Source organism: Puntigrus tetrazona, chromosome 19 (genome assembly GCF_018831695.1).
Source record: "Puntigrus tetrazona isolate hp1 chromosome 19, ASM1883169v1, whole genome shotgun sequence".
In the NCBI taxonomy this organism is placed as follows: domain Eukaryota; kingdom Metazoa; phylum Chordata; class Actinopteri; order Cypriniformes; family Cyprinidae; genus Puntigrus; species Puntigrus tetrazona.
The window spans coordinates 6,878,027-6,902,832 of NC_056717.1; the positions used below are offsets into that span (position 1 = coordinate 6,878,027).

Genomic DNA, 24,806 nt, shown 5'->3' on the forward strand with positions numbered 1-24,806 from the left:
TCAGAGCTGGAAAGTTAAAAGTTAGTACTTTAAAAGAAAATGATTTGTGCGTTTCATGTGCTGAAGAGATTAGAGCGGTCACATCTGATTATATTGTCATAAAGCCTGTAGCTCTCACACCCTTATTATTTTAACATTTTGGGAGGAGTAAAATTTACATACGTGGTTTTGACAACCAGATGCTTTTACACCTCGTCCAGTTTTATCTGGAATGTCTCCCAGAACACACTGAAGTGGTATGAGCGGATAAAGGGCATTTACATCTGTTTGTTTTTAACATTTGGATAGCTATCATATCAGAGAAAATGCATGAGGTGGCCAGGTGTGATCAGACCCTGACTATGCTGAAAAGGTTGCCACTTTTGCGTGATTTATGCTTGGTGTTTATTAATCGTTAGAAATCGTTAAAACAGTTTTTAATCGTTAAAACTGGCAGCTCCAGTGGTAATGAAAATATTTATTTTGAACTCTCATGGAAACGAGCATGCTATTTAATAATCGCTTAAAAACTATACCTTTTTAAATGATGCTGTACACTTATTGGAAGAAGTTTGGTCACCACCTTCTGGCGAGTCATGGGAATTCATTCAGCGTGACCCTCCCTGCATTATGGGTATTCTCAAGCCATTGAGTGTACATTTGGTTGTACACTTGTTATTAGAGTGCATTGTGGGATGGAATGAGTGCACTCGATGACATCTAGTATGATTTTGGACACCACTACAAATGGTGTCCCCTCACATAGATTTCACACACAGCCCTAGAAGGTCTTCAGGTTTACCAGAATCCTACAGGCTGGTGAGTCTGATCCGGTTTGGAGCTGAACTCTGCAGGAAAGTGGATCTCGAGGGCCAGACCTTGAGCAGACCTGCCTTATCTGCCATCTTGGTTGCCAAACAAGGTGAATGATACACTTCATTAACCCCCTGCACTGGCAGACGACGAGTGTAAGCCAGGCAAAGGGAGAAAAGGAGGGCGATTCGCTTTAAGCAAAAGAAATGTCAACATTTTCTGCCAGATATACGACTCCTTAAACAGTACACACTGTCCAACCCCTTCCTCATCACTTCCTGCTAAAACGGTCCATCTCATATACTTCTCGGCACTGTTGTCTTATCTGTTTCTTAAGTATCCATCCTCCTTCTGTTGCTCACCCTCATTCATCAAGATCAGGCTATTGTCTGTCTTGCTCCACTCCGGTTCAGAATTATTTCACTGTCCTTCCCTGACTTGTTGTGTTGGGTAACACATGATCCACAATCTTGCCCTTTTTTTAGTCTTTAAATCTGTCTGTCTGTCTGTAGTTGACTGCTGGTTGTTTGGTTTATCTCCCTTCATTAGCTCATGGTGATTATGTTTCCCTGCAGCCATCCATCTCACTTCCTGTTTATCGGCCAGTGTTCTTTCTCTCGGGCTGACAGGATCTATTTCGTCTCCTGCATTGACTGACAGATTCACCCCTCTCTCTCTCTTTTCTCAGGCTTGCTGGTTCGTTCTAGAGATAGGCAGCGAGTCTACAGACCGTGGAGATTGTTACTATGGTCACTGCAGAGAGCTCTGAACGTAATTAACCACAGTGACAACCAGCTACAAGCAGCGCATGCCAAGGCACAACATATGAAAGAGAGATCTGACATAACCCCTTAAAACCTTGCAATTGTCCTCAAATGCTGTGTGATCTGGCATGCAAATAGCCATGAGCTTTGTGAGCGGACATTGCCTTACTGTTTTCAAGCAGGATACTTTAACCAGGCTTGGAGCGTCCTGTGCCAGTTGTGCTCTGGGTCCTTGAAATATAGAAACATCTAAATCTAAATTTGCAGAATTGCCGTGAAAGAGTTGCAACACCTTGACAACGCGGCTGCTAAACCCCGCTTTTCTAATTTTTGTTTCTTTAGATAACATTCTGGGTGGAGAAAAAAAAATAAAAAAGTGGTTCTGCAGTGTTGACTTTAACGGAACACTCCACTTTTTTTTTGGAAAATAGGCTCATTCTGTAACTCCACCGAGTTAATAAGTTGAGTTTTACCGTTTTTGAATCCATTCAGGCGATAACACTTTTTTAGCATAGCTTAGCATAGATCATTGATTGCAATTAGACCACTAGCATCGCATTCAAAAACAAAGAGTTTCGATATTTTTCCTCTTTAAAACTTGACACTTCTGTAGTTATATCATGTACTAAGACCTGCTGTCTTTTTTTTTGAGCGAGATGCTTATGGTCTAATCAGATTCAATTATCTATGCTAAGCTGCAGCTAAAAGTGCCAGCGTCAGACCCAGAGATCAGCTGAATGGATTCAAAAATGGAGAACTGTTGGAAAATAAGTCTATTTTCAAAAACGGTGGAGTGTTCCTTTAAGATCAGCCAGCGGATCGAGCGCAGCTTGGTCCACTTTAAGAGCATCACCGGCCAGTTTTCTCTCTATTACTTCTCCAGATCAAAATCTTTAAAACACCAGCCCTAGACAAAGTGATTTTTAGAATATAACAATATATTCTCCAGCTTTCGATGTCTCTATTTCCTGAACCGAACGCCCCCATGTTCATGCCTGGTTTGTTCGTGCTCTTATTTTAAATTCAAAACAAGCCTCGTATGTGGGAGTGGGGTGAAGCATCACTCGAGCATCCCCCTTATGATGATGATGATGATGATGCTCACACAGGACGCTCGGAGGTGGGGGTGTTTTTTCTCTCTCTCTCCTCCCCTGCTTTCAGATGGGACACTCCGGGATGCCTTATAATAAAAAGCTCTAAAGATAAACCTCTGATATGAGTGTACATTTGGGATTATGTAACGAAAGCGTTACGCAATGACCGACAGCCACGAAAGCACCAGCGGATGAGTTTTGTGTTTTCTGTGAGGATTAGACAGATTTTTCCTCCGAGTCTTCTGTCGTTTAGCAGTTATAACCACCCATATGCCACTCGTTCACTCCCATTTTCCCTTCCCCCAGATAGTAAGGTGAGTAGCTGGTCTATTGCTCATCAGTCACACCTGTTCAAACATCACATGACCGCTAATGTAAATATACGCTTTAACATTGCAATATGATAAGTACTAACCATTATGATGGCTCCTGTGGCCGTCCAGGACTCCCTAGTAACTGCATAGCAATGCCTTTTCAATCATGTATAGCAATGTGATGCTGAGTTTTGCTCAGACACGCACTACTGTCATATTTTTGTGTGTGTGTGTGTTCTTCTTCATAAGTACAGAAAAGCAGACCCAAGTGGTCAATGTTTGGAATATACATTTTTTTCTTATATGCTTACCAATGCTGCATGTATTGGTCCATTAGTAAATGATTGTTTGCACGGTTTAAAATAACAGTTTTGTATTGGATTTTATTTAAATTTTTATCATCATTTCTGCAGGCTTCAGTGTCACACGATCCTTCAGAAATCATATTAATATGCTGATTTGCATATCCAGAAGTTTTAAGGTAGGATTTTAAGAAATGCATTATTTTCTCATTAAGGACCGATTCAATTGATCAAAAGTGCTCGTGAATACATCTATAATGCTACAAAACATTTCCATTTAAAATAACTTTTAAAAAAGTTTCTATTCAAAGAATATTAATATTAAGAAGCAAAAAGCCTATTACTATGATTTCTGAAGATTGATGTGACGCTGAAGACAAAAAACGGCTTTATCAAAAGTAAAGCACATTTTAAGATTGTAGTTGTATTTCATGTCGTTGATCCAATAAATGCAGCCTCGGTGAGAATAGAGACTTCATTCAAAAGCATTAAGGGTAAAAATGATTTATTTGGGTTTGTTGTTTTTCCTCAGGAACTAGAGCATGTGTTTTTGGCTGTTAATCTGTAATATCAACGGTGGACGTTGGAAGTTGTAAGAAAGCGGGAGCTGTGCTTTTGTGTCTCTTACATCGCTGCCAGGCGCTCGCCTGGTGCTAATCTTTATTTAGCACATGCCAGCAGGTGTTGCCTAGTAACAGAGGACTAACAGGTTGGGGGGTGGAGGCCCGAGGGGGACGTACATCTCCGTACTAGCTTCACAACCCCACAAACCCTCGGCCTCCCCCAGACCCGTCTCCCCTCTGACTCTGGCACTGGAGCCACACCACAGAAAATGAGGAGTGTGTTCGTTTTCACAGATAGCGGCGATATTTCAAGGGGCCTTGGTGAAGGTATCGGTTTCAAAAGGAGGAAAGTAAAGTGTGGGCAACAAAGAATTCCTCCGTTGTACACAGAGATGATAAACGGCGGAGGGTTGCCATGGTTTTTTTCTCCATGTGGAGCTCAGTTTGCATGCCGTCATGTTCTGAGGATGTGCTCCTTCATTCATGTCTCACCTGAACTAACACAGGCAAATCTCAAACTGACTTTATAATGCATGCGTGTTGAGATGGTTTTGCATGTCTCTGAGGAGGGTTTTAAGTTTACTCAGAGGTTTATTGTGAATTGGCATGAATGCATTCGGTCGATCAAAAGTAACAGACGTGGCACTAAATATTTTAATAGTTTTCTGTAGTTATTTGATGAATACAGTAAATAAGATGTTTTGAGCATTGATGATAACATTAAAAAAAGTTTCATGAGCAGCAAAATATAATTTCTGAAGGATCACTATTATTATCGCAGGAATAAATTACATTTTAAAATATATTAAAATACAAAATGGTTATTTTAAACCGTATTATTATGTTTATTGATATGTTTATGTTGTATGTAGTATTTTTATTGTACTTATTAAATGAGCGTAGCCTCGGTTCGCAGAGATTTCTTTGAAGAACATTAGTTACAGACCCACACACACATTATAATTATATTAACAACGTGACGTGTGTTAAACATAATATTATAACATAACTGGATTTGGGAAGAAACTGTAGGGGGTTTATAAGTTTAATGAAATAGCTAACAATTAACTCCTAAAATGATTTCTTATATTTTGAAATATTGTATTTGTTTACCTGTACCATTAACCAACACCAGAGAACAGTGCTCATACAAATGAGATTAATATATTTCTTTTAAAATATATTCAGTGATAGAGGATTGAATGAAAGAAGAAGAAAAAAATTGTGCATTTGTGTTTGAAAGACAAACTCTTTCCAAAGTAACACTAACAAAATTAAAATTAATAAAATACAAATGAATGTGTTCGTCAGTAGTTGACGGTGACTGTGAACGAAAAACACTGTATCAAGCATTTAAGCGTAAGCGTTTGTATCAGATTAGTTTTGAGCTCAAAGTCATTAACATTAGTCAAGACCCTCTGTATGAACTGCATGAACCTAGTGCTGTTACATATGCAAATGAGCTCCTGACAACTACAGTGACCTCTGGGTTTGTCACAAGGACAAGAAAAACTTCCAGAACCGTATTACATTATTAATAGTAACAAATAATAACCACTCCTGGCATCCTCTTATTGTTGGAAACCATCACATAAGGCTGTAAGATTTCACTTCCCCGGGCGTCCACTTGATTCAGCTGGCTGAAGATTACAGAGCAGAACTGTTTGGGATTACTCAGCACATTGATGCACTGAGATTATTTGCCCAATATAACCACCCCAGATTATCCTGACCTGTATTACCCTGGATTATTTCCTTCACATACACAGATTACTCAAGCCATTGTAGCAACATGAAGTCAATAGCAGGAACGCCTTTGTTTGTGCTGAAGAAATCTGACTTCTTTCAGAGTTTACATCTTGCAAATCTGAATTTGTATTTTGCGATTCTTACTTTTTAGTTCTCTGAAGTTTGCTTCTCACATTTTCCCCCAAACACAAGATAAAAAATAAAAAAAGGTAATTGTTAGTTTTTCTCACAGTTGAGAATTTTAAGATTGTTTGTCTCACAATTGTTAATTAATTGATAATCTTGCACATAAGTTGCTAACATCCAGATGTAAAACATCCAGAAAATGATGTTGAATTGTAAAGTAAAAAGCCACAATTACACTATTTATTTTATTAAATATGCTGCCACACATCTCATAAACCTTTATTTGACGATGTGTTGATGTTTTCTTTTTCATCCAGATTTTACATTAAATATTTAAATATTTGTTATAAAGTTATGGAGGTCCAATAATTTGCAATAATTCATATTTTTATCTAAATGATTTAGGCTTATTTAAAGCGAGACTTAACCACACAATGATAATTCTGTCATCATATACTCAGCCTCATGATATTCCAAATTTGCATGACTTTAATCGAAAAAGTAGATTTTTAATATTTATCAGAATATCCAGGCTGTTCCTTTAGGACCAGGAGCAGATTTGGTCCCCATTGACTTTCACTGGATGGAAGAGAGCAGCTTGAACATTCTGCTAAATATCTTCTTTTGTGTCCCACAAAAGAGAGGTGAGACAGTTTTAGAGCAACGTAATTGTAAGTATATTGATGACAGATTTTTATTAAATGTTTTTTTTTTTCCTTATTTTTCCCTTATAAATAGCAAAGATTTTCTGATTGGGCTTGAAGAGCGAAAAAGAAACTAAACGTCATCACCCATGGGTAGATCGCGGTGTTCTAGCCCTGCCTGTGTGATGTCATTGCAATCCCCCTCCTTCCTGTCCTCTGTGTCCTTTTCCTGCCCAAACTGGAGCATTTCATAAATCACGGCAATCCTTCTGGAGAGCAGAAAGCTGAAGAATCCCGGAATCACCTTGAGCGAGATTTCCTGCATGATGCAGCGGGACAGCGGCTCATTTATTACTGTCCTCATCCCCGCTGAAAAAAAGCGAGATGTACATAGATACAGTATGTTCGCCGTTTCCAACGGAGCTTTCACAAAGGCTCTAAAAATACATCTTTCCCACATGCACTGTGCCATAAAACATTTATAGTCCGCCACAATCTGCTACACTGCCGTTGATGCAACAGTCTTGAAATATTCACAAGGTTTCCAGCTTGTTGGCTCGAAGAGAGCACTGGGGGGAAAAAAGGTAGAGGAGAGAGAGAGAGAGAGAGAGAGAGAGAGAGAGAGAGAGAGACGATGTGCTTACATAATACGCCAGCCGCAGTCTGAGATGAGGGCGCAGGTTTAGACACGCGTCTCCACGGCCAATATCAACAGCCAGTCTCTCTCCCGCTGCAGTGCATGGTGACAGGAGATGCTGTCCATCTCTCTTCCTCCCTGCAGTCTTACACAACCGCACAGCTTAGAGGTCAGGTTCAGACAAGGACTGAATGCACATTCGTGCGGCCGATGTTCGTTGACAACAGAGCACAATATAAAGCTTGACGTAATTAGCAAGACTGCACTTCAAGATATTTTTAGATCTAACTAAAAGATTAAATAATAAACATCATGCATCACCTCTTCTGGAACAGGTGCACAATGGCAATTGTAGTACGCTTAACTTGCTAATAAATGCTATAATAATGTTGGTTTTACAGTCGGATCTCGGAAGAAACGCTGGTATGATTTATTTTCGACTAAAGGTATTTAAATATGTTTCAAAGCTGAATTATTGCTTTAGTTTTGAAAATTGCTAACTTTTGAAAATGCATGTAAACCCAGCAAGTTCCGTTAATAATATATGACGTCCAGTCAGTTACCACTGAAAATAAGTCACAGTAACCACCAAAAAATCCTTTTACAGTAATGCACCTACGATGGAAGCGTATGAATGAAAGCAGACATGCTGCATTCTAAACACACTTCAAGTATATTCACATACTGAAACCTAATGCTGGATTAGTGTGATAAAATCACTTGCTAACCTCGCTTGTGCAAAGTCATATCCCATTTCAATTATTGTCAAGACCATGTGAAGTCAGTACTTGAACTTGATACATGCACGGATACAAGACACTTTTACATAGATCACATTAAAAAGTTCCAGAAACCAGGCATTCATTTGTTTAGACCAATTTAGACAACTTTACAGCTAAAAACAATATAAGTGCTTTATAAAAAAACATGAGCTGCACATTTTAAATGTATTTACTCACACACTTTTCCTTTACAAACAGAGAGATGTGTCTGTATAATATTTCTATGCTAATTAATAGCGTTAATAATTGTGTTGAACTTAGACCATTCCTTTAAAATTTGAGATTTACGCTGAAGTTGCGGTACAAAAGACCGCTGCATCGTTTTTACTACTTAAACTTACTTGAGTTCATTAAAATTCCTTTACTTTGAAGTCCGACGCTATGAATATAAGAGCAAAATAACAAATATTTCCCATAGGCTCGCTACCCTGCATTCTAGATGCTTTAGGTCTTTGCTCGTCTCTGAGATATAAATGTATGTACGCCTTTTCCATTAATTATTGAACTTGTGTCTTGGCTATGAGCGGCGATAACTCGGCGGGGGTTGCACAGATCTTCTGCACAGCTTCTGGAGCGCACTGAAGGCCTTATTATGAATATGCATTAAAGAGCAGTGTGATTTGAGACACCCCGTGTTGCTCGTAGCACCGCACTAACCGCGACGCAGTCGTCGTGGCCCAAAGGTCAGGAGGAAATCAGAATCGCGTCCGTCTTCTGGGATGTGCAGCAGCACCTCAAACCAAATCAACTCCACCCAGCAGCATTCAAATGGAAATACACCCACTCCTTTATCTCACCCAACCGGGGTTTGTTGTTGTTATTTAGTCCGCTCTTTGAAGAAGTAACCTTCAGAGGGCTGGAAAATAAGGCCGGAGCTGCATTGTCTGCTACCTATCTGCTGTTTGCCGTCCAGCGGTGTTTGTTTACTGAGTTTTAAAGGGAATCTTCGCTATCTTGTCTGGTCTGCAATGCAGTCTGCGAGTGGACCAGGGGGCCTTTAATGCTGCAGATGAAATGTCCTCTTTCTTATATTGTTCAGATGTTCTCTATCGTATTGATTATCTGTTCTTATTCAAAGCAAACCGTTTCGGTCTTTGATGGGTAGCGTTATGCGGTAAGGCCTTTCATCCGTGTTTATCCCGAACACAGAGACGTAATGTTAAAAGAATATTCAGTGTTGGGAAACTTGAAGAAAAAAAAACAGTAGCTAGATGGGCTGCAAACAACTCATTTAAAAGGATAGGTCACCCAGTAATCAAAAATGTGTAGAACGGTAAAGACGATTTTTAGGTGATTCCCTTGGTCTCGGTGATGTCTGAACAACTTCTGCTGGTTTTTTAATCATCAAAATAAAAATCAAAAAAGAGTACATATGGTTCTAGATGACACACTTATGAAGTAAAACGAGCTGCCTGTGAAAGAAATAACCGTCATTTACAACATGTTTACAACACAATCCACAGCCTGGGCGAACGATTCTTCTCCATATATTTTGTATATTACTTGTATTTTGGCCTGAGAGTAAGTTAATAGCGGACATTTCACTCTTTTAGGTGAAACGCTTCACTTAAAGTATTACGCTACATGCTACACGTAAAATGCAGCTGACTATTTTAACTGCTTTATAATGTATGTGATGTTAGATTTGCTCTCTTCATATGTCCGTTTATTAAAAATGCCTCCAGAAGAGGTTCAAAAATGTTATATTGCACTTTGTTTTGTATGTTTTTAGACCGTCTATGGTGTAAAACAGTCGCATTAGAAATTAAAGAAAAAACTGGTAGTCTACTGTATGAATATATGAATTTTTGGGTATATGTCACAGTTTATTTTGCTATTTTCACTTACATTTATGAGTTATAGTGTCCTGCACCTGGTAAAAAAACAAAAAAAACAATAGTAATAAAATATTGTTGGCTATGTTCATTAGTTCCATTGAACTCTATGAGTAACAACGAAATAGACACACTCCTGTTCGACTCGGTCCTTGTTGTCATTCTTACTAGATGACTGAGAAACAGTCCAAGCATCTTTATTGCTGAAATTTTGTTAGTAAAATGTAAAAATCTTGACTGAATTTCTGATTAAAATCTATACGTTTTTAAACGAAAATAGCAATGCTAATCACCTCACTACAGAGAAATATAATTGTTATGTCTATTTGCGGCATGTATCGTCAAATAAATAAAGCTATATGATATAAGCTATAAGAGTCATACAAATATATGACTCTTACATAAGAGCTTGTGACCGAGCTCTTTCTGCATGGCGAGAAAGGTTTGAGAAAACTTCTTTGTGCTCTGGGATCAATTAGAGGTGCTTTCAGCTCAGACAGACTGTGACTGAGGCTGGTTCATGTGAGAAGTGTGTTTTGTTTGGGTGAGAAATGTGTTTGGACCTCATGACCCGCTCACACATACTTATCGGTGTCCTTGTGAGCCCCGGGGCAGAGCAGCCGAGACCTGCTGGCCTTTCTTCATCCTGTACACACTGCTCCTGGACCTGGAACGCAACTGCTGTATTCTGTCCAATCTGGGACTGGAGCTAATTACATTTTCTGAAGGAAATCAGCCCATGCAGCACTTGCAGCCTTGTTTCTAGGGTGTTGCTAAGGTGATCTGATTGGTTGTTGCACATTGCTTTGCAGTATTAATGAACTCAAATCAGAGCCCTAATTTAAGCAGGTCTATAATATATATATATATATATATATATATATATATATATATATATATATATATATATATATATATATATATGACCCATATATATAAATGTAACTGTTACTGTGCATATATGTGTGTGTGTGTGTGTGTATATATATATATATATATATATATATATATATATATATATATATATCACATACAATATATTGTGCATTATGACTTTACTCTTTAAAATCTTCTACATTTCTAGCATTTCTCATCTCTAAAGCAAAAAATAGATATATTCTTACTGTACCCAAATGTTATATGTTTCAATTATATTTCATAAATGATAACAATGACAGCTATGTTAGTTATATATATATATATATACACACACAAGTGTCTTTATAATAGCATAAGTACCATTGCAAAACATATAGCTCCAGTCCTTGTTTCTGATTGGTCAGTACAGTGATTCAGCCATGCGGAAACAGAAACAGTTGCACATACTACTTTTCAGGACCCATTGCAGCTTATTGTCTTTGCTGCATAGCAACAAGTTGTTGTTTTAACGGAAACATGTAAATGAACACAGTTGTTACACTGTATCGTAATTGCTAACAACAGCTGAGAAATTCTCGCAACGTGCATACAGTCCTAACGAGGGAAACGTGGACTGGTGGGGTTCTGCAGAGAAGCCGGTGTTATCGTTCACCGTCACGGGTGATTTGATATCCCCGAACCCACAGGGCGGAACAAAACCGCATGTTCCCAACCTCGGTGACTGCAGAGAGCCTAGAGAGCAAGGAAGACAAACACAAAGTTGTTCCAGGGTGGAATCAGCCTACAGCCTTTATTGCACATTCCTGTTTGGTTTTGCTCTGACCACATCCTGGCATGATGTTTATGCAGTGCAGAAAACACATTGTCTTGTAGTTTTACCTTTCACCCCGTGAAAGCCTGAGATCACTACATATACCAGACTCCTTTCAATTCAGGTACATATATTATATTTTTTCATTTATTTTTCTTTCTCTTTTTTTTTATCATCAGTGACAATGCCTGCAACATGCTTCAAAATCTTCATTTTGGCAAACTACAAATAAATTAAAACACATTCATAGAACACAATTTGACATTTAAGGACAATAATAAAGAAAATTAGGACAAACTGAACAAACGAACAAACAAAAATAAAAATACAAAGAAGCGGCTTCTGCTCTTTTTCGTTACTTTCTTGCTTTTTTTTTGAAAAACAAAGAAAAATAAAACAAGTTAGCTAGCTAACAATCACAGACCACATGCAGATATAATACAACAGAATCATCTCACTCGTTTGGACGATTAACTCTGTTAGTTAGTTTCTGCAAACTACTGATCTAAACTATATCACAAAATTATGCTTTAAACCGGAAAACATCCAATTTCGCGATATTTTTGACTGGTTATAATAATAAGTCCTTGGTATAGTATCTCCTCTCGCTAAATAGGAAAACACACGACCACTTTTCAATAATGTCCAAACAGAGTCTGGAGAAGACCAAATGCACTTCAGTAGTGATAAGAGATACCATCTGCGACCAGACACAGAAATCTGCAATAAGCCACCCACGAGGGTTTCCGCATGTTTTTACAATCGCTGCAGTGATACGAACATGAATTACAGGTTCTCCGGTGATCAAAGTGTATTTGATTTCAATGACCGGGATAAAATGATCACTTTATACAGTAAAATGTAGTGCTTGCCGCCGGATTGCCTTTTGAAGCGTTGCACAGTCACCGTTCATTTTACCGGATCACCTTAATATCAAGAACACAAAAAGCTACTAGACAGAAATAATAAATATCAATTACAGATCATCAGTGTTGTTTCCCCTTCATCCGCCTTCAGGGCATCAGCATTTCTGGTTTTATCACTGATGCATCAATGTCTTCATCGTTTTGTTTTGTTTGTTTTTTTTTTTGTTCAAATGCCATATTAATTAGCAGCGTCTTGTGTGACATTTGAAATGGTCAGAGAGAGCAAAGAGTCTTTCTATTGAGAGCGCAGCGGTTACACACGAGAAAACACACAAGGAAATGGTGACAAAGTACATTAAGCATTTGGCACATGCTGTTTCCATGTCTGGAGAAGACTTTCCTCAATACATCACATGAAACGCATTTCACAACAAGGAAATCTGATTTTTCCAAATTCACCCAAAAATGAAAACTCAGTCGTAGTTTACGCACCCAAACATGTACGACTGACTTTCTTTTATAAAGCAAAAAAGAATGCAATTGCTGCTCTTATCCATATAATATAAGTTAATGGGAAGCTCCAAAATGACAAACAATGCACCATAAATGTATCGTGATCTAATGATAACAATTAGTGTCAGACAAAGGAGGGATCTTATATCATCCTCCCCTCTGCCATAGCTCTCATTTGCATTTCCACATATTCATACTTCAAGATCAACTCGTGACTCATGGAGTTTAAATGCACCGTATATGAATCAAAGCAGACAGCGACACTTTTCACTTATTTTCTTGATTTTGTTGTACGTCTATATTAAAGATCAACCCTAAAATGGAAAAGAGCATCAAATACACACTTCAGCATTTATCCATTTGCGTTTCGCGCGGGTTGCCGCACCACACAGGTTAGAAAATGGCAGGATTGAATTTTGAGAGTAACTCATTCATTTAAAACGGCCAATGTGTCGACGAAACCCGTGATTTTGCCTTTTTTCGCCCATCGTGCCATTTGTATTTCGCACGCCGTGTGGAGAGCGACCGTGGGTTGGGTGGGGTCTAAAATAAACAGAGCTCTTCTACATCTCATCGCTCACAAGATGCAGTCTGAGGCGTTCCGGATTCACGCTGACATTTGAAGGAGAAGTCAATAAACATCAAGGCGTCGAGCTGCGGCTCTCTCTGAGCATCAATCAGCCAACTAAACGAGACGCCCTCATTCCTCAAGGTTTCAGAACAAAGGAGTCGCCCCCTCAGCGTCTCTCTCTCTTTCTCTCTCTCTCTTCCCACCTCTGTCCTTCTTCATCTGGCTCTCGTCAACAATGGCAGCACCGGCTACCAAGTTTGATGCCGACGCGCTTTGATTTACGCGATTTGAGAGCGACGTTTACAGTCTTGAGATCTTATTTCCTGGGCCGTCGGCCATTTTGTCCGGTTGTTCTAGTCTAGTATCGATCGGCACAGTGATGCAGAGTCAGTGCAAGGTGGAGGAATCAGGCCCACAACCACAAGAGTATCGATTTATGAGCCGACGTAGTACAAGAGAATCAGCACAATTAATGTTTGGGGCATCAGCTGTGGCATCGGCATGTGAAGGTGAGAAGTTCTTTACGTCTTTACTTTTTGCGCGATCTGCGTGGTCCTTTCACTCAGTGCTCAACATCTCGCGTGTCTGTCACATGCCTCTCTCTTGCCAATACTAAGATCCCATTGGGACACTGACATTCGTTAATGCCATCTGGTATCTAAACCATCCGAATTAAGAGCTTTTGGTCTTCTCCACAAACAAATAATGGAATGACCAACAGAGGTGCTTCATTTTTTTTTTACTTAGACCTCTGCAAAAGCAATGAAGGCTTTGTTCACACCGCATATCAATCCAATTTTTCAAATCACGATCTTTAGGACGGACCAGTGCATCGTTTTGTAAGTGGCGTGTGTGTCGTGTGGTCGATATCCGATGCATCTACTTGCCACGATGCCAGACTTTCTCATATAACAACCGAGAGCAGCTGTCAGTGTGGAAAAACAGGATGGAAAACTGGGAATTTTGCCTCTGCTCAGTGTATCATGGCATGTTGTGGCAGCACTGGACTCACAAGAGGCATTTTCACGCATTCACAGTGTCCAAAACTGCTGACTCGTGCACTCACCGAACATTTGAGGAGATATGAGCTAAAAAGATCGATTCAGATCTTAAAATTTGGATTTCGCACCACATACGGATGTGTTCAGACTCGAATTTAAGTCCGATATGGTAAAAGAAATAAAAATAAATCAGATATTTGCTGCCTGTCTGAACAAAGCCCTACAGTATTTTTTTCTCCATCGGAAATCAATGACCATCTACGCAACACAGTGATGTCTAAATTTTGCCACGTGTACGGAGGAATAGAAAGAGCACAGCTCTACATAAATTACAATCATTATGTTGCATCCAACCGTGAAAAACAGCACAGCCAATGAGGAGGAAACCAGAGAAACCGAAACTCAAATGTAGTGTAATGATCTGCTTATCTATTAAGTGTTAACAAAGTCATTTGCATGTAAATGGTTTGATGCTGTTCAGTGCAATGCATTGTCAGCTATAAAAGGAAAGAGAGAGGGATGGATGGAGGGAAAAAAAAAAAGAAGCTACACAGACAAGGATATAGAGTGGAGATGGTGCACATATAACTTTGCTTGGAGCCTCAATCGTATCCAGAATCCATAGCTGTATGTAGCTGCAGTGACGCCCACTCATGAGTAATTGTGATATCGCAGCAAGTGTTCGGTCCATGGCACCTCGATGAAGAAGAGTGAAGGACGGAGTGATGGTGAATGTGCCACGTTTATGTGTAAGATATGACGCGCTAGCTTGTTTTTTTTTTCGTAGTTAAGTTTGATGATGAAAAAGAAGAAAACCCAACTGAAAAAAGCCGTGTCGGGATCGCTGTCGAAGATGCTGACATCAGCCGTCGGATACGGGAGGGGACACCCAGCCATACTTCTCATGGGTCTTGACAAGGCTCTTGAAGGTCGCCTCGGCTTCCTTACGACTAAAGGCCTTCTTAGACTTGCCTGCTTTCCTGCAGATACGACCCTAAAGAGAAAGCACAACGTTTGAAATAGTGAAGGTTTTCATGTGTCAAAAAATAGTAAGACATTCTATAATGAACTGAATGGCCTTTAAAATGAATAGTGGAAATGGGATGAAGAGATGAATGTTAACTGTGGGTAACTTAGTTAAAATAAAAAATAATTGTAATACTTAATTAGTGCATATTAGTATTAGTAGCGTAACAAATATATGATATGATGCACACACATATATATATATATATATATATATATATATATATATATATATATATATATATATATATGGATTCAGTTATATAAAAAATATATCATAGAAACACAATAATGTTAATAAATAATATATTGTTTTATACACACACACAATATTACAATTTTGTTGGATTAGACATTTAAATAGGTGAATATTATTATTATATTATTAAATTAAATGTAAATATTTTGAGGCATTTTTGAGCTCACCTGAATATTATGATTTCATATCCCTTAAACAGTTTTATTGTTTAACATGTCAGTGAGACAGTCTTTCTGTCTAGTTAGATGTTCTTGGCCAGAATAAGCTGCAAAACATTCTAGACATTATACAGGTTTATGAGACACAAAAGGCTACATAAAAATGACAATTGCAATCTTAACATATCTATTATATTTCAAGAGATTTCATTCTTTTAGCATATACTTGATTTAAACAACGGTCTGCGTGTGTTTTATTTGTCCAAGTGTGAAATTATACATGATCTTAACATACTGTGACATGTCCTGCTGGACACAACATTTAATTTAATATAATTTAGGCCTAATTATTTAAGGGTGAGATGTAACTTCATTATATTAAACCGCTTTCTATGCCAGTTTAATGTGCAAATAACTACAAGTAAGCCATTAAATGATTGTTTTATATGATTTAAAGTAAATAAATTAATCTTAGGTTTGCAATTAAGAATCAAAGAAGCTTGAATCAGATGAGTCAAGATTGTCACCAAAAAAAAAAAAAAATCAACCTCTACATATGAAATCAAAGTTGAGGGAAAATGTGTAGGTGGACTGGAGTCTCACACTAGATGTTTTCATACATTATGTAACTGACATGCAGATGCAGATGTGTGAATGACGGCTTGTGGTGCGATTAAATGGTCCTGGTGCTCCATTTTCAGAGGTTTTCCAATTTTTAATTTCAAAGCCGACTGCTCTGAGCTTTGAAGACACAGTATATCAAGAGGCAGTGCTTGATAAAACCTCAGGCTGAATTATTTAAACAAGCTACAAGAGCATTTTAACACCAAGTTCAGCCATTTTGATCACTGCTAAAGGATAATAAGAATAGAAATGACGCAACGGTGCATCCAGAATTGCGACATCCCACAGTTAAAAACATCCAGCTCTCATAGTATGATGTTCACCAAGTATGAAAAAAATTAGATTTTTAATGCTGCGTGTGCAAAGAAATGGAATCCCCTTTTGCTAATGTCTCAACGATGTCTGCATGTTTGTAACTCCAGATTAATAACAATCCTACTGTTATTAAAAAGTCTTTCAAAAATCAACATAGGCACCCATTTGACATCATTTATTTATTTATTTAATATTAACTATTTTAAAAAATTGGATGAAAGATAAGACAGGTCTTATAAATGCTTATATATTTACATTTTAGAAATTATGAATTGATTGGAAAGTGGGTAAAATTAAGACGGTTTGACAAAGTATTACATTTAATGTGCGCACTATGCATGCATTAAAACAGTGTCCATTTAGGTTGCAATGTTGATTTTGAAATTGTTCTACTTGCCCATGCAAGTAACTTGTATCTGACTCATCAAGCCTCTAAAGCCTGCTCTACTTACGTGTTAAGGAAACTTTTTTTTTATCTGGCATCCTCAAAATGCCAGCCAACAACCAGGCATGACCTAACAAATGATTTCATAACGGGAGAGACATTTTAAACCAAGACATGACGGTGAAACACATTTTCACCCCAATTTTTATTTTTTTTTTCACAAGAAGTGCATCTTTAATGGAATAATCCAGAGAGAAATAATTAACTCAAATGCTTTTCGAACTCTATTTTCTTTCTTCTGTGAATCACAAAATGAGATGTTACGACACAGAACGTCCCATCTAACTATGGATGTGCTCTACAATCTAATTTTGGGATTCACAGATGTCCAGTCAGTCAAGTGACCGCATTTAAACACTCTTAAACACAATTAGTCCATCTGCCATCAGTGGTTCAATCAGATTTTTTTCAACCTTGTGTCGCAGCTGAAACAGGGTTATTTTTATTTTCTTTGCATACAAAAAGTATTGTTTTCACGTTATAAAATACAGATTGAACCACTGACGGCAGATGGATTATTTTGAGTGTCTTTCATACTTGACAGTCGTTCTTTTTGGCAGTCAATGGGATAAGTACAGTCACAAGCTTCCCGGTTTTCATCCAAAATATCTTAAATAGTGTTCTGATGATGAACAAAGCTTTTACATGGAGGTAAGTGATTAATGTCAAAATTGTCTATTTGTTGTAAAGTAACCCTTTAAAAACAATCAAGCTTCTTTATTGGTGTCATTGCTTGTATTAAGAACTTTAACACTCCTTGAACCTTTTCAACGCACAACATTTTCTTTACAGTGGATAAAGAGTGGTTTTAAGAGTGATAAAATGTTTTTTTTTTAAGAACTGTTCACCGAAAGGTACTTTGAGGAAGCAAAAATGGTTCTTTTATGGCATGATTACAAAAACCCCCTTTCAGAATCAAGAGTGCATGACCAAATTTTGGTTTTGGCCTGAACTTCTCCTTTAAGGCCAGCAAAAGTAATCGGGTTCTGCGTGCAAAACACGACCGTACAAATATGCCACTTCGGGCTACATGCAAGAGAGCCGCAATCTCGCAGACCCAGCATCCACTAAATGAGCAAAAAAGGATGTGCTTTCAGATGCCCCAGGACTGAGGTCAGTCTAGTGCCAGTGCTGATGTAAGACAGCAGGGACAGTGAGACAGAAATAGCTAGCGCTTCCCTCAGGCTCTATCAGTCAGGATGAGATCTAATGGCCCAGAAGTAACCGCATGAGTTCAATCGAGAAGAGGCTGCCCTATCCCCTCAGAAAAGCCTGTGATTTTTGGATTAAAAGGAACCATTGGAGCCTTAATTAAGCTTTATTGTGTTTGCGGTCTCCTTGAAAATCGCTTCCCTCACGCTTGAGAGGCACCGGAGGAGAGCGCTAGGGAGAAAGCCGCTCCGATGTTAATCCAGGTTATTCGCATCAGCGTTTTCCCTGCAGCGTGCTAGCGGCATCAGCGGCGTCTCCCTGCGCTATTTCGGTTTTGGTGCATATCGAGCGCGACGCAGTGCCCATGTGAGGAGCCCGATGGGTAATCTGTGAATGGAGATCAGTCAATGGTCGCGCTCGGCCTCTGTGCATTCCGGGACAACACAGACGGTAGGGATTATGTAACCGACATGTGCCAGATAAGGGTAAACAGTGTTGCTCTTTGCATCATAGCATCACATAAAGCCCGATGGATGCTGCTTACCGCTTTGTGTCTGAAAGGAGCTTGTCTTTAAATTCAACAAGGCAGAACAGAAACATTGCTTTTGATCAACAGGAATAAACCCTTGTTTCATTTTGAATCCATAGGGTCCATTGAATCCATACTACTTTTCTTTCTGTTGACGATATTTTGTGCTGCATGTGTTGAGAACCGTAAAAAAAAAAAAACAGCAAATGTCTTAGCTTTGGGATGCAGAGAGAGTTTCCCTAACCCAGGCAGGATTTGAACAACAAAAAGCCTTCAGTAGAATTTAAATGACTGTCAAAGCATATCTATGTCTTCAAGATGAAGCGAAGGGAGCCTTTTAAACACAATTCGGTAAAGCTGTAAAATTTCAGCATTGAATGCAAAACGGATGAACCATGAATGTTCTGCAGCGAACGCCAAAACATGGCTCGTCGTTTCCTTTTCTGATACAATAGCTCCATGTTAATTGGGGGTCTGTTGTGTCAGCAGCAGCTAAAATGGTAATTACCCTTGAGTGCTTTGGGTCATTTGGGGAAAAATGGTTATCTAGCCGCTGCCTCGGGCTCATCATGAATTTGGCATTTAAGAGCTCTTGACAGGTTGAGGTAAGCGTAGATGAACAGGTCTTTCCTCTCAGATTTACAGCACAGGGTTAATGGCCAGTCTCTAGCTTCATTATGGATTCTCGTCCATTTCCATGACCCACGTCGGTCTTTGCATTCATCCTTCGAACGGGACCATCTAATGACCGATGCCATCTATCTGTGGAGCCCATCTAATCACATTACTAGTTAAGATCCAGGCTGCAGGACGTTCTTAAGAAAAAATGGTTCGAAATAGCACCAGATTATGATTGCAACAATACTAGGACCATTTTTGATGCCAAAACCACCAGATAGAAGAATCTACATACAAAAATCTTAATTTTGATGTGAGCTGTAGTAGAAAGCACAACTAAAGCAATGTATGGTCATGAAACCCTTATTCTGGTTACCCATAACATGTTTTACTGTCCAATGACATAAGAGACTTTTTGTTTAAGTTGCTACAGTGCATTATGATACACTTTCTACGGTATTTTAGATAACCACATATGTTCTAGTGCTTCAGTAAACCCAAGAGAGCTTTGCTTCGCTCTGTTAATGGACGAAGCCAGCACTGATCAGAAGAACATATAATGGTGCATCCAGACCTTTCATAATCTCCAAAGCCTACATTCTATATGCAGCCAAATGGCTCTTGATAACACGTGTTCTTCGCTGAAGATATAAATCATCTAAAAAGGCAATCCTACCTCAATTTGTTTGAACCCATGACGCTCACAAAAGTAACCTCAGCCACCATTTACTTTCATTGTATAGATGCAAAGATGGTTTTGTGCAGGAATGAAATTAGACATACATGGGATGACACACCAGTATTTTTCTGAGTGTGTATTACTATGTAATTACACTCACGCGCAATATATGTAACAGACACTCAAAAATAAAGGTCCTGCCTGATGACATAAGAGCCTTAATATGACATATGATCATTTTTCAATGATACTTTAGACCACCACCTATGTACTGGTGCCTCGATAAACCCAAGAGAGCTTTGTTTTGCTCTGTGAATGGACGAAGCCAATACTGATCAGGAGGACCTATAACGGTGCATCAAGAACTTCCACAACCTCCTTAGATGACAAGTGTCCTTTGCTGAAGATGTAAGCGAGTAAAGGTGACATTTCTACCCGAATTTGTTCGAACGCTTGTCTTCCGTGGAACGCAAAAGCAACCCCCGGCCACCATTTACATTCGCTGTATGGGAAAAGACGCAATGAAAGTAAACGGGGACATCTTGTTTCGCGAGCGTGTGAAGATGAGCGCGTACCGTTTAAGCGGCACTCACGCGCAATATATGTAACAGACACTATCACGCGGACCCGCGGCGAACGGACGCTTTCACGCGATTCACCTGCCAAAATGGAGGATGGCGTCAAGCAACATGAGATGTGAAGAAACCAACGCCGCTATGGCAAGAAGCCATCCTCACCTGTCCTTTGACCAGACTGGCAGCGAACTGCCTCATCACGGCCTCGACGGTGTACGCGCTCGACCAGCCGCGGGGCGTCAATAACTCCATGCAGATCGCGCCGCCGTCCAGCACGTATCCGTTCTCCAGCCGCGGCGTCAGGACGCGCATGAACGGCGGGGAGAACGGGAAATTGTCGGGGAAGGTGACATTCAGCAGTATGTACTCGGTGTTGGTCTCCTTCATGTCCTGCCACAGCGCGGAGTCCTTGTCCACCTGGTGCAGCTTGACGTTCCAGTCAAAGAGGTTATCGTCCGCCAGCTCCACCGTGATGAAGCTGTCCCCGAGCCGCCGGATCTCCTGCAGCTCCTTCATCAGCCTCCGCGTCCGCACCTGGGTGCAGTGCTGCCGGTTCGCCGCCGGCGGGGGCATCACGGAGCCGCTCGTCGCCTTGCCGCCTCCCGTCTGCTGCTTCTCTTTCGCGTCCTTGCTCGGTTTGTCCGGTTTGACGGCGGGCTTGTCCTTGCCGGACACGTCGAAGCGCCTGGCTTTGATTTCTGGCGTGCTGAGGATGTTGTTGGTCTCGTTGCTGGTGTTGCAGTGCTTCGTGTTGTTGTTCTTCTGGTTGCCTTTAGTCCCTTTCAGCGAGCCCTGGTGGTGATGCTTCGGGTCCTCCGTGTCTCGGTCGTGCAGTCGAATTAGACCGATTTTCCGCAAAAGAGTAGCCATTTGTGATGCTTCGCGCCGATCGAGGTGGGTGTAATGGAGCTCAGGAGATAAGACGCGTCCTCAATGCATCATTTCCCCGCGCGAGTGCACTGAAACACGAAAACGTTCATATAATACGTATCCCCGCTCCTGTTATTCCCTATGAGGCACAGCCGCGGCTGCTGCGAAAGAGGCGCGGTAACGCTGCTCGAAACGGAACCGATAATCTGGCGCAGGCACACAAGAATAGAGGGAGCGGAGCAACCTCAGGTCGGTCGGCTTCCGCTGTACCTGGACGGAATGAGTAATCAAGGGTCCAGCACGAGTTATTTTTTCTTCACGCCAGTATTCCGACAAGTCCCGCCCTTGACCCGATCGCTGTTCGCTGGAGTCGCCGCAGCTATGTGATGGACTTCTAAAGCGTCCAATCACAGAGCGGCGGTGGCTGCGAGGGGCTTACGCTAGCCAATCCTGCCGCGGGGGGCGGGGCCTGTCTGAATACTGGTGGATAAAATAAATAACGTTTTTCTCTACGTCTATATCAACGCGCTGTTAGTACACCTTTACCGTTTTGCAAATTTGGCAAATTGTTCATTTATTTGTTGTTATTCTTTTTTATTTATTTATTTTTTCATCTACATGTTTCATGTGTAACACTCCACTCTTGTCCCGTTCTAGTTCATTTAGATCCCTGCTTTATATCTTTGTCGAGTACAGAAAGAAAGAAACGGTGGTGTCGTTGCGTAACTTCGTGCATTTGTTTCTCCCTCTCTGTAGTTTTTCTACATTCACTGTAACGTAATATGTAAGATGCCATCGGCATTAATAAAAAAATATTAATAAATAATGCGCAATTGCCCTGTTTGGGGGAAGGGTATTGAGTTCGCGTGCATCAGCTAGCAGTAAAACAAAAACACCCACTTTTCTTAAACCTCGTATTGAAAAGATCAATGCACCAGCAGTTCACACGAGTATGTATAAAATCGTTCGCGTTTGAACGAATATTGCTTGCCCTGAACCAACGCATTGTCACCCATATGTTGTTTTCCAACAACAGCGACTTTGCAGCAATTCGAAACGCTTTACAGCACAACGAAGGATTCCGTTACCAGGGTAACAGCCCATTCTCTCTCCCCATTCGATGAAACGCTGCCGGAAAGTAGTTCGCTGTCATGGAAGCTGCGTTGGTTGAACAGATATCCGTCTTTTGTTGATAATTGTACAGTTTTATCCCAATTAAACCAATCGCACGCTTTACCTATATGTAAAACACAGCACGCCATGGCCGAAAAGTTTGATAATCTCGAAGAACACCTCGAGAAATTCGTCGAAAACATACGACAGCTTGGGATTATTGTCAGCGATTTCCAGCCCAGCAGTCAAACCGGACTCAATCAGAAACTGTGAGTTCTAATTTTGTTATTTTTAGCAGATATCTAAAACCCTATGTTGATTTAAAACGAACAATATTTAGAATCTTAACAGTTATCTTGATCTTTAGCGGTTTTGACTCGTTATGAGCGGAGTTGCATGTTTCTATCGCTAGTAAAGCCTAAAAATGATGTGGTGATTTATTTCCTCAGGAACTTCATGATCACAGGACTTCAGGACATTGAGAAATGCCGACAGCAGCTTCATGATATCAACGTGCCGCTGGAAGTGTTCGAGTGAGTAGCACGTTACATAATAGAGATTAATAATAAATATTTGGAGACACACAAGCCTCTTGAAAGATAAATGCAAATGGGTTTTGCCCGCTCGCAATAGTTGGATAACAAATATTTAAAGACCGTTTGCGCTTTATTTATCAAATAGCCCTTCTTTTACTCTCCTTTCTGCTTTGTTGAAGAAATGTGAGATGTTACATGTCTGTTTAAAGACATGAAGAGCCATAATTGGTTATTGATTTTTTTTTTTTTTTTTTTTTTTTTTTTTTTGCACAGGTATATTGATCAGGGTCGTAACCCTCAACTGTACACGAAGGAGTGCTTAGAAAGGGCTTTGGCTAAAAATGAGCAGGTCAAAGGAAAGATTGATACACTGACTGTGAGTATCGGCCCAGCGGTTGTGAGTTCACTATGAATGACCGACTGATTTAGAAGTGCTAGCGGGTTATTTGCTATCGTGTATTTATACGCACATCTTCTACCCCTTCTGTTTATATAGTTATTATCATGGTCATCGTTCTTCATCTGAACAAGCTTTCTTTTCATTGGTTCAAAATAAAGCTGCAGCACTGACTTATTTTACCTCTATGTCACTCTTGATGAGCTTAAGTTTCTTGGAAGTCTTTAATATGCATGCGTGTATTATAGAAATCATAGGATAAAATGCTAGTTGTCCTGCATTATAGATTTCTGTTGTGGCTGGACGATTTTCCTGTATGTCGTGAATAACGCAAACAAAGGCAGTCGGTCTTAAAATATTTTGCGGTTTCTTGTTTTTCTGCAGAAATTTAAAAGCCTCCTCATTTCTGAGCTGGGGAAGGTTTTTCCTGAAGAGATGGCTAAATATAAGGCCATTCACGGGGACGACCCTCCTTCATAAGTCACCAGTGCCACAACACTTCAGACGCAAGATGTACATATGTTGATATTAGTATAACACGTTTTTTAAGGTTGAATCCATCAGTGAAATATGCAAATTTTTACGGCTTTTTCATCTTTGTATTTGCCTTTGTAATTCATACGATTACAGTTTAGAAACTGAGGGACATTTTGGGGGTGGGATGCGTCCCTGAAACGGTGCAAAGCGTTTCTTTTCCCTCATGCATTGTAATTTTCACAGCATTATTTTTAGTTGAATAAATGATTATTTTGTGTAATGACGAACACCGGCTTTTTTGGTTTTTTATCAGCTCTGTTGTTTCTAAAATGAATGTGTAAAGGTATCAGCCAGCCATCTACTCGGTCTTTCCTGGGTGTTTTGTGTTTGGATTAGTTCCAGTGGCCTCAGGTTACTTCCTGCCATGCCCTTTTTCTCCCTGACTTGTAATCTCACACTACATGTGCTGTGGTGATGGAATTGATCTCGTAAGCGTCCTCCTTTAACCACACCATCATCCACGATGAGTCCTCTAGCTGAACTGTGAACGGACAGTGAGACAAACTCACGAGAACTTAGATGTTCTTGATGAACGTTCCACTAGTACTGGTGTTCTAATAAGCTTGGCCACCGCTGTAGGTCCTTGAAACGGTAAAGCTTTGTACTTTGGTAAGAAAGACTGCAGGTTTAAATATTTGCGTCTGAAATAACTTTGGTCCAACTGATGGAGCGTTTTGTACTCTTTTGTGAGTCTTTGAAGACTGGTCAAACACTGAACATCTGCTGTATG

General features: G+C 39.9%; 2 protein-coding genes and 1 long non-coding RNA gene across 3 annotated transcripts; 1 reads left to right on the forward strand and 2 right to left on the reverse strand.

Annotated features, from left to right (window-relative positions):
* Window positions 1–5,935: 5,935 nt before the first annotated feature.
* On the reverse strand, window positions 5,936–7,417 carry LOC122324041. Its single transcript, XR_006247094.1, has 2 exons — window positions 6,993–7,417; window positions 5,936–6,717 (listed from the first exon to the last, which is right to left on the reverse strand). It is a non-coding gene; the product is annotated as an uncharacterized LOC122324041 (long non-coding RNA).
* A 3,827-nt stretch (window positions 7,418–11,244) lies between these two features.
* ube2ql1 (ubiquitin-conjugating enzyme E2Q family-like 1) lies at window positions 11,245–21,779 on the reverse strand. The gene is made up of 2 exons (XM_043217669.1): window positions 20,786–21,779; window positions 11,245–15,237 (listed from the first exon to the last, which is right to left on the reverse strand). The coding sequence occupies exons 1-2, from the start codon at window positions 21,491–21,493 to the stop codon at window positions 15,106–15,108; spliced, it is 840 nt and encodes a 279-aa protein (XP_043073604.1). The 5' UTR covers window positions 21,494–21,779; the 3' UTR covers window positions 11,245–15,105.
* An 829-nt stretch (window positions 21,780–22,608) lies between these two features.
* On the forward strand, window positions 22,609–24,303 carry med10 (mediator complex subunit 10). Its single transcript, XM_043217670.1, has 4 exons — window positions 22,609–22,875; window positions 23,056–23,139; window positions 23,416–23,518; window positions 23,924–24,303. The coding sequence occupies exons 1-4, from the start codon at window positions 22,754–22,756 to the stop codon at window positions 24,017–24,019; spliced, it is 405 nt and encodes a 134-aa protein (XP_043073605.1). The 5' UTR covers window positions 22,609–22,753; the 3' UTR covers window positions 24,020–24,303.
* Window positions 24,304–24,806: the final 503 nt, after the last annotated feature.

Coding starts and splice junctions, on each gene's coding strand:
- ube2ql1 (XM_043217669.1), bottom strand. CDS start 21,493: ATGGCTACTCTTTTGCGGAAAATCGGTCTAATTCGACTGCACGACCGA. Junction 15,238..20,785: donor CCAGTCTGGTCAAAGGACAG/GTGAGGATGGCT, acceptor CTTTCTCTTTAG/GGTCGTATCTGCAGGAAAGC.
- med10 (XM_043217670.1), top strand. CDS start 22,754: ATGGCCGAAAAGTTTGATAATCTCGAAGAACACCTCGAGAAATTCGTC. Junction 23,140..23,415: donor GTGCCGCTGGAAGTGTTCGA/GTGAGTAGCACG, acceptor TTTTTTGCACAG/GTATATTGATCAGGGTCGTA. Junction 23,519..23,923: donor GAAAGATTGATACACTGACT/GTGAGTATCGGC, acceptor GTTTTTCTGCAG/AAATTTAAAAGCCTCCTCAT.